Raw genomic sequence first — 9425 nt, forward strand, 5'->3', positions numbered from 1 at the left:
CTACTCAAGTGACATTTTCCAGGCTACTGGTGTGACAGGCTCAGTTAACTGTTAAGTAATCCATTTTGTACTTTAAATTCAGTGAAGGTTTTTGACTTTTCCTTTTTTTTTACAATTTTTGCAACATATTGGTGCTGCATAGGCCCAAATTGTAAAGCCATGCAGTACATACTGAAACTCACAGTGACTTGAGGAGGGCAGAGCTTAGATCATTGCCAGAATTAATAATTCAGAGTAAAAGCATTTTATTTGTATTAAAAATAAGGAGGCCAGAAGAACTAAGAATAAGAATGACCCCTGAAAAAAAGGTTGTATCCTCCACTCTCCTGCTTTGGTGTATCTTCCTTGTCAATACATGATTTTTGTTTGTTTGTTTAGGGTTTAGTTGTTTTTCTTCCAAGGGGCAAATTTCACAAACATGAGGGAAGTTGGTTTTGACACTGGTGAGAATTTAGACAGGTGTATGAATCAAAGTTTGGTAGTAAGACTTCATTCACTAGTGAAAAGATACAACTGGAAAGATAACAAATCTGTCTAAAATCCCAACTGCTTCTCAGGTGGAATAAATGCAGAAAATGGATCTAAAATGTAGTGTTTAACAAGAAGGGTGAAACCGGAGATGGAAATCTGTAACAATCTTGGTGTATGAAATTATTTGAAGTATATAAGCTTGATAAGGGAGGTGAAAGACATCAGGGAAAAATCCACAAATTACAGGGCTGAGGTCAACAGATTTGAGGTCAACAGATTTGAGTTTCAGTCACAGGACAGATAGGAGAAAAACAATCTTGGCCATATTATGCACTCATGAGTACCTGAAGGTGGTAAAATTGTTATGAATGACGTAGAAAAAGCAATGATGTTCGATAAATATTTGTTTTTTGTATTTGGAAATCAGTCAGCACGATTTTATGGAATAAAGGTCATGTCAAATCTGATTCTGTTCTTTGCTGAGATTAAAAGGTTGATTGATAAAGATACTTATATCGTATAGTTGGACTTACAGCATTCAGTTTGCCACTGCATGACATTCTGATTAAGAAGTTAGCACAAAGCAGTATCAATAAAGTACACATTAAATACATTAAGACCTGGCCAGCTGACAGATCTAAAAGTGGCTGTCAGTGGGCAATCATCATCCCTGAATGGATTGTTTCTACTATAGTTCTGTAGGAATTGATACCAGGAGTGTTGCTATTCAACATTTTTACTAAAGATACGGAACAAAGTTAATAGATAACTTCATGGCACAAAGATAGGCAGAGTGGTAAATAACGAGCAGGACAGGGCAGTCACACAACGCAATTTGAATTGTTTGGTAATCTGGGCACATTAAACAAAGTGTTTTTTTAATATGCTGAATGTAGTCCAGGCCTATGAAACCGGGAAACAGTATATTGGAAAAAATGATTTTGAGATGGGTCTCCTCCTCATAGGCTTCACAGTGGGAAACCAGCCCAGCCAAACATTGCAACCGTATGGCAAAAAGGCCTTCTGTAATATTTCCACAGTCAAAAGAAGGGTCACAGGGAGGCAGGGGAGGAGGAGATGTTTTGTCTCACTAAGCAGCACTGATGAGGTGGATACTGGCATGCAATACAGTTCTGGTTAAGCAAAAAATTAAAGTAATACTGGAAAGTAGGAGTGTGTACAGAAGAGAGTGCTAGAAAGAATGCAGGGTTGCAGAGAGTGCCTTTTAATCACAAAAACTGAGTGCTACAGAAGGATCTTAATTGGAAGAAACATCAAGGGGGGTGACTTCTAAGAGTGTGAGGAGGAAATATTGAGTAGGACTTTTTTAGTCTCGCAGGGAGAAGACCCACAGGAACTAATGGTTAAAAGTCAAAGCCATGCTAGTTCAAACAGGAAATGAGACAAACATTTTGGAATAAATCATAAAGAAAAATGGGGGCTTTTTCATTTTTGCAGGTGGAGATTAACAGTCTTTTGGGAATGCACACATTAATTAAACACCCCTATACGGAGTCCAAAACGTTACAATTGGGTGGTGTGTAAAGAATGTGGGATATTAATCGGACTCCTCCATGACTTAGTGTTCCCTCTGGCATTAAGCCTATGATGTCTTCTTTCTCCATGGATCTCTTATATAAACACCTCTCTTTTTTTTAACTTACAGGCTGTATGTATGAAAAGGGACCTAGGCAGTTTTATGATGACACTTGCGTTGTTCCAGAGAAGTTTGAGGGTATGTATGACACATCTCTCTCACTTTTTCTTGTGTGGGGAGATCAAAAAGGAAGATATGAGGAACTTTTCTCTGTTGCTGATCAAAAAAGCTCAGTAACATTCCAATTTAGTATTCCTTAACACACCATTTGTGGTGCGCCCAACCAAAGCTGACCTTTGTCTCTTGAAACCAAAGTCTCCTTTTCAAGAGGATGTCGTTTGACTTTTGCCAGCGAAAGATGGTGTATCCAGAGTTGTGGCAGAGGAGCTCAGTTCCTGTACTATTGAGAAGTAATAGGAGGATTTCCATTGCACTGATGATCACATACCACTTGTTGTTTGAGATTTAATGAAAGCAGTTCTTATAATTAACAAAATGGTGGAGAAAGCAGCAGCTTTGGTTTTACTGAGGATTAAGCCTCTTGTCCTGCTGTCTGTGAGGTGATGAATGGGCGTGGGTGTATAGAGCATTTTTGTGTTCGTGTCAGTGTATTTGCACTACATAAACCTTGTACTAGTGGTTTATTTTTCAGTGGGTCTGGTAACAAATCAATGGTCTTTTCTCAACACTACCCATTAAAGCATATTTTTTTAAAAGAGGGATTCTGAGGTCAAGTGAAATAAATGGCCGAAATTATCCTCAGTCACTCTGATGTAAAATCAGTTTCCTGGTGTGACTCAGTTGATTTCAGTTTTATTGCATTATAGACAAAGTAAAGTGACTCTGTTAGTCTGCAACTTTGGGAAGTAATTTGGAGATCAATTACTTAAATTTGGTAGAGTGGCTTCTTTGTGTTAGTATGTGTTTGTCCAGCTTTATTTATTTTAGCAGGAAAGATTAGATACTTTCTGATAAACCTATGAACAGCTATCTGACCATAGCTAAAAGTAGAGCTGGAGAACTATTGGAGTTTTTCTCCCGCTTTGTTTTGTTTGTTGTCCTTTGAGAATCACTTATGTAGATTACAGAACTATTGAGTGTCTAGCAGAATTTGTCATGTTTGTTGAAGAATGGGAGACTCTAAAATGCGAGTAACCTGAAGAATTATACTTTACTCAAATGGAGGTATCACATGCATTTGGGGCTTAGTAAAGAATAGCAAGAAATAAACAGAGGATTTTAAATAATATTAGAGCTAACTGAAGATTACTCAATCCACTATTGCATTGTCACTGGATTGACACTTTCACTGATGAGGTGATTTACGGAAGATCTACTTATATCCTGGATTTGGAATCTATGCACCACTTTTTTTTTTTTTTCCTCTCCTTTTTACACATTGTGTCCGGGTTTTTCTTCTCCAGAAACGATTGTGGCCCTGATCTGTTTTCAGTACTACTGACAAATTAATATTTACATTTATGCGAACAGGATCAGACCCTGTACTACAAGAAGTTAAAACTTCAGGAGCAGCGTTTGTCTGTGTGTTTCTTGAAAATCTTTTTTGTTTGTTTGGGTTTTGTGCAGGGAAGGGAATGAAAATGGAAAAGAAATACAAATAAAGTCAGAGAAAGAAATGTTTGGAAATAATGTGTGCTTGCAAAGCAAGGAGTCTGCTGCTAGCTTCTACTGAAGAAGCAGCATGAGAGAACACCTTGTGCTCTAGAAGATTGATGTTGTGATATAAATAAGTGTGTTTATACTTGTAGCATTATGACTTTTGAGGAAAAAATAGCAAATGTGTCATCATGTTTTGGCCAGTAAAGGAGAAGTGGAATAAGCCCAGAGCTAGTTGTGGTGTTTCTGAAGTGGATTCTGAGCTGCTTCATTTGAAATCAAAGATCAGCACAGGCAAAGAATCTGATCCTCTCTAATACTGCACTTGCTATTTGTGCATTGCTCAGCTATCATTAAAAGAAAAATCCTGTCCTTGAAAAAGGTGCCCTTTCAGGACTGGAACTTGAACCACACATAAACCAAAAAGCCTTGTGTTGATTTATTTGTTTTCCACAGCTATTGACTCAATTTTCTTTCCTGATTACAAAAGGAAGTGCTCCATTTTTAATAATATTATTCTTACTTTAACTGCACGGAGCCGTTCTGTAATGGCCATCAGAACATCCTAATGTTGTGGTTGAATGTAAAGCCCTGGCTTTCTGTATTGAATCGGTCACACTGCTTATTGGAGAGTATTGCTGTTCTGGTAGTTGAAATGGGGAGTTTTACCAGCATATCAAGGATTTCTGTCACTGTGTGCAGATAAAAAAATGTTGTTTGCATGAGTTGTTTGGTATGAATATGATTTCGAAAGAACAGAGACACAGTATGGATGTAGCAGGATGGTCTTTCGTTGGCAGTTTGTGGAACAGCTAGCAGAATATTATTACTGTTTTTGAAGAGGTGTCTCTGGATTTGAAATTTTTGAAAAATTAACTTACTGCTTTTCAGGGGGAATACTAATCTAATATGTAGATATGAGTAAAAGTAAAAATGTGCTTATATGCAAGTCCAGTATGCCACAGAGGAACTCGCATATCTGCAGGATTTGCATACCTATGCATAAAGCACATGCTTTTTAAGTCCAAGTCAAATACTTCGTCAGATTTTCCTCAGAAGCATTTGCATGCAAAAGCAGTTTCACTCAATAGGGTTTTGCAGCTTTATGAAGCTTACATTACATTTTCAAACCCGGGACTTGTGCAAAATATAGTGTACACGCGCAGTACTTCAGACATCAGAGTTGCTTACAAAATAGTTCATGCTCTTTCAGATAGAGGATATTGCGGAATGGTTTGCAAGCGAGATTTGCATGTAACAAAAGTAAATGGAGATAGGCTTAGGGAGACTTTCATAAATCATGACTGAATTCAGGTACTTTTTAGTGTGTGAATATATTATTGTAAGAGTGTTTACAATTAACAGCAGACAGCAGAGGATTGTTGCATTTATGGGTGACTGGGTAGTAAGAATTCTTTCTCTCTGTTTTATTTACCCCAATGATTGCTTTGCCAGTTTATCTGGCGGACCAAGTGATGATGCTCTTTCCACGTTGTTCATCTAACGCTGTTGCAATTCTGCGCAGGTGACGTCAAACAGGAGCCAGGCATGTATCGTGAGGGACCCACGTATCAGCGGCGAGGCTCCCTTCAGCTGTGGCAGTTCTTGGTAGCTCTTCTTGATGACCCATCAAACTCTCACTTCATAGCGTGGACTGGCCGAGGCATGGAATTCAAGCTGATTGAGCCAGAGGAGGTGTGTCAGACAGCATGCATGGCCCTGACATTCACTGCCCCTTCCTGCAAATTTAATAATGCTCCTTTGAACTTAGGCTTTGTTTTCCTTCCATATTTTGCTGTAGTAGCACTTCTGAAGGGTGACAGAAAGGAAAAGGTAGTGGAAAGGGAAGTGCTTCAGTTAGGACAAAGGTGTGGTTAAGCATAAACTTAATTTCCCAGTTTCACAAAATACTAAAAATATCACAAGTACGAGAGTTACAAGATACTCAGCATTAATTATGGGGCCCAGATTTTTCAGAACCACTTCATGGATAGAGCTGTGTTCCAAAATCCTCTGAAAACTTGTCCCTGAGTAGTCTTTCAACAGCAAGTGTTCTTCAGTGTGAAGATGTGGGAACTTGGATCTTTTAGGCTGTAGACTGAAAGTCTGACAGATTACAAATGAGGAAATTAAGATTGTTAGGCTGTAAAATCCCACCAAAATTATATAAATCCCTCTTCTTTTTACAGTCTTTTTCGGAGTCTTCCTGCTTATCTGTATTATTAGATTTAGTGCAATGCTTAGATCCTAGGCTTGCAAACACTCATGCACATGCACAGCTTTCCTGAACCATGAAGGACTTGCGGGGTAGATAAAATTACTTGTATTCATGAACATTTGCTGAAGCATGACTTAGTTCACTTGTGTGATAAATTGAACATTTTATTACGTAAACTTTTTTGGACTAGGTAACATTAAGTAATCTATCCTGTGTTCTAAACAGCCATGAAAAATGTTGGAAAATCTGGTGTGCATGCATTTCATTGTGATACTCACGTGGAGGATTTTATTAGGATTGCTAAAAAGCAGTATCATTCTGGTTTACTTTTTTGCCCCTTCAGCAGGGTTGGGTAATAGAGGAGACCACAGGAAATTTTCCATCAGGATCCCCACTGAGTTACAGCTGAGTAGGTAGTTTCGGGGGTGTAAAGCTGCTTCAGCGTTCCACCAGCTATTTCTGCCGTTTGCCATCCATCTGCTGGTATAAACAATCTGAAAGCTTTCTTGTATTTAAGTTACATCATCTGTCAACAGCCCTAAGGGGATGATAGAGTAGTTGGGGATGGTGACAGGACTGATGCCCCTTTTCTTCCCACAATTGTCTGGCTGGAGGAGCAGGTTACTGCAAGGACCTGTGTGCTGGCTCTCATTCATCTGAGCATCCCCCTCACTAGTGATAGTCACTGTGACAGATCCTGGCACTGTGCATCCAAGGATTTCACCACTGAACAGTTCATTTGATACTGAAACTTTGCTGGCAAGGCAGAGCAGGCTACACGAACTTCTTAGTTGTATGACCTGGCCCAGAACAGAGTGAAATCTTTGGAAAAGCTTTTGTTTTATTTTGGTGAATGACGTATCTTAATTTCCCCCCTACCCTTGTCTCAGCATTTTCTACCCTCTTAGTGTTGTATTGTCCTTAAAGTATGACCACGTTTTTTCAAGATTAAAGAAATTTATTGAAAAATGGTTCATAGCAGATAGTGCAAAAACTGTATAGATGTTATTAGCTGAGGAAGGGAAAGTAGCAAACCAGAACCTTAAGATTTCCTTATTGTGTCATTCCCAGAGGAATTGGATATTCTGATTTAAATTAACCAAATAATCTGCTTGTCTGACTTTGTAGCAGTTGTTTTCAGTTTTTGAGCAGCACTGCATCCAAGGTCTGGAGGAGGCAGGCTACTTGAAACTTGCCTCACTCTTTTGTGTTCTTAGATAGTACAAAGGAGCCTGAGTTGTTTTCATTTGGATGTCATGGATCTGACAGAAACTGTTGATTAAAATAAGAATAGCCTATGGGAAGTTGCAGGCTTCTGTTGGTTGCCAAGTGTAAATTGAAGGGAAGTTGAAGAGCTTGTTGGTTCAGCTGTGGCAGGTTAGGATATCAATGACATGACCTTTCCATCCCATCCCTTTCTGGAGCTTTATGTCCTTGTAGAAAGGGTAACAACAAAAATGAATATGTATCAGCTCTTTGAGCACCATAGTTCATGCAGAAAATAGGTAAGTGTGAACTGTGAAGGCTAAGAATTGGTCATAGGTCCATTTCTGCTGTTTTGTCACAGGGACAGCAGGAAGGTGGGGTGGAAGGCTAGAAGCGTTAATCCCTTCCACAGAGTAAGTTTTGATAAATGCAGTGCAGTTCAGGGACAGGAAGACTCGCTTACCAAGCCTTCTTCTGGACCTGCTTGCTTATTTAGGACTGTCATAATACCACACAATACAACAAATTCTCAACCATTACTTTTTGCAGTTGTCTTTGCTGTTTATTTATTTATTATGCCAGTCTGTTATGTTGGGGACTTCTAGGACTCTGATTAATGCAGAAAAAAACTTGGCATAAAAAAAAACAAAGAGGGATGTAGGCATGTGTTACAAAGATGAATAGGCGAGTCAAGGTTATGCATCTAGGCCAAATCTACAGCTGGAATAAATTGACATGATTGGAGGTATGTTTCAATACAGCTATAACATAGCTGAGGTTAGCAGAGATAATTTACTTAAGTCTGAAAAGCTGCATCACTGAAAGGATATAATGCTTTCAAAAGAAATTTTTAAAATTACTGTCCAGATGGAGATCAAAGTCATGGATTTTGCTCCTGTTATTTAGTCCCCTTCAGTTCTCAGTGCTGCATGTCATGTATGGTTTGCATCAAAGGGCTCCAGACACCTATGGGAAAGTTTCGTAGAGCAGCATGCAGAGAACGTGCTTGGCTACTCTCTCCTTTTTCCAGAGTTGTATGCATATGCACCTCTCAAACATTTTTATGCTTTAAAGAGTTCATCAGCTCTGACTTTTTTTCCTTCTGGTGACATGATAATCATTTGTACAGCCAGTAATTGAAATGTCACCAACAGCCAGTTATAATTTCAGGTAGAGATTAAGCAGTTAAGCACTCTAAACAAAAGGTCTCTTTGTTCAGAACTACATTTGACCATAAAACGGGAAGCGTAAAGGCATTAGTGAGAGCAGAGGCATATTGTTCCCTATGAAATGGCTTCACAAGTTGCTTGCAACTCCCTTTTTAAAAGTATTTTTTAAAGGAAATTATGCAACTTCAGCTACGAAATTTCTGATCCATTCTCCAAACTACCATATAGTTCTTCCAAGCGATTACCCTGCTTCCTCTGATAATTCATTTTATTTCCTGAAGTAATATTTAAGGCTGGGAGTTGGCTTTTGACTTGTACCTCCTAATAATCTCAACATCTCTGTCATTCCAAGTACAGTCTGTATTAGTTTGTGAACTAAGTGTGCATGCATGTGCATTTAATATAACTTAGTGTTCTGACAGAAAGGAAAACAAAAGAGTAGTACAGTTATCCACAGTATCAAACTGAAGAAAAGTTTTTATCTGTCATGAAAGTTTTCTGGTGGTACTTTTAAAATATTTTTTGTTTATCATTTATTTATGTGGCTTTATTTTTTTAATTGCTTTTCTTTATTAAAAACAACCTCCCCCACCACTTTTGCAAATAAGTAAGTTTGTTTCAAGTTTAGTGGTTGACTGTGTATCCAATTAAAAATCATAGTAGTACATGGGAAATTCAGGTCACAGCAACCTTTTCTCTTGTGTTTATTCATTGCACCTGCAGGGTTGCCCCTCCTCCATCCCCAAATAAAGTATCTCATTATAAGATCTGCTTGTTAAATGCATTTAACAAATCAATGCTAATCCATTTTTGTGACAGGTGGCACGTCGCTGGGGGATTCAGAAAAATAGGCCAGCTATGAACTATGATAAACTTAGCCGATCACTTCGCTATTATTATGAAAAGGGAATCATGCAAAAGGTGAGAGCTAGTTTTGTATTAAATTTTACTGGAATGTTGCATGTTAACTCATAAATCTGTGGAAAAGGAGTACTTATGACTGCATTGCTTAGGTACATTTTTCATCTATTTAGGCAAACACTAAGCTTTTTCACCTACCAGGTCCAGTATATGCCTTAAGTTATTTTTTTTCTATGTAAAAAAAAAGGTCTGTGGTTTTAGTTCACACAATGCACATCATGATTAT

The 9425-nt window shown here is 38.3% G+C and overlaps 1 protein-coding gene across 4 annotated transcripts in view; it reads left to right on the forward strand.

The window, feature by feature from the left end:
* The window catches only part of ETV1 (ets variant 1), a 64596-nt gene that overhangs the window by 51125 nt on the left and 4046 nt on the right, over positions 1 to 9425 (forward strand). For all 4 annotated transcript variants that reach the window (XM_010180139.1, XM_010180140.1, XM_010180142.1 and 1 more), the window contains 4 exons: position 379; positions 2138 to 2206; positions 5211 to 5380; positions 9098 to 9199. In XM_010180139.1, coding sequence (XP_010178441.1) covers position 379; positions 2138 to 2206; positions 5211 to 5380; positions 9098 to 9199 — 342 coding nt within the window. The remainder of the gene's footprint in view (positions 1 to 378; positions 380 to 2137; positions 2207 to 5210; positions 5381 to 9097; positions 9200 to 9425) is intronic.

The sequence above is a fragment of the Mesitornis unicolor genome, unplaced genomic scaffold, assembly GCF_000695765.1.
Source record: "Mesitornis unicolor isolate BGI_N332 unplaced genomic scaffold, ASM69576v1 scaffold31222, whole genome shotgun sequence".
In the NCBI taxonomy this organism is placed as follows: domain Eukaryota; kingdom Metazoa; phylum Chordata; class Aves; order Mesitornithiformes; family Mesitornithidae; genus Mesitornis; species Mesitornis unicolor.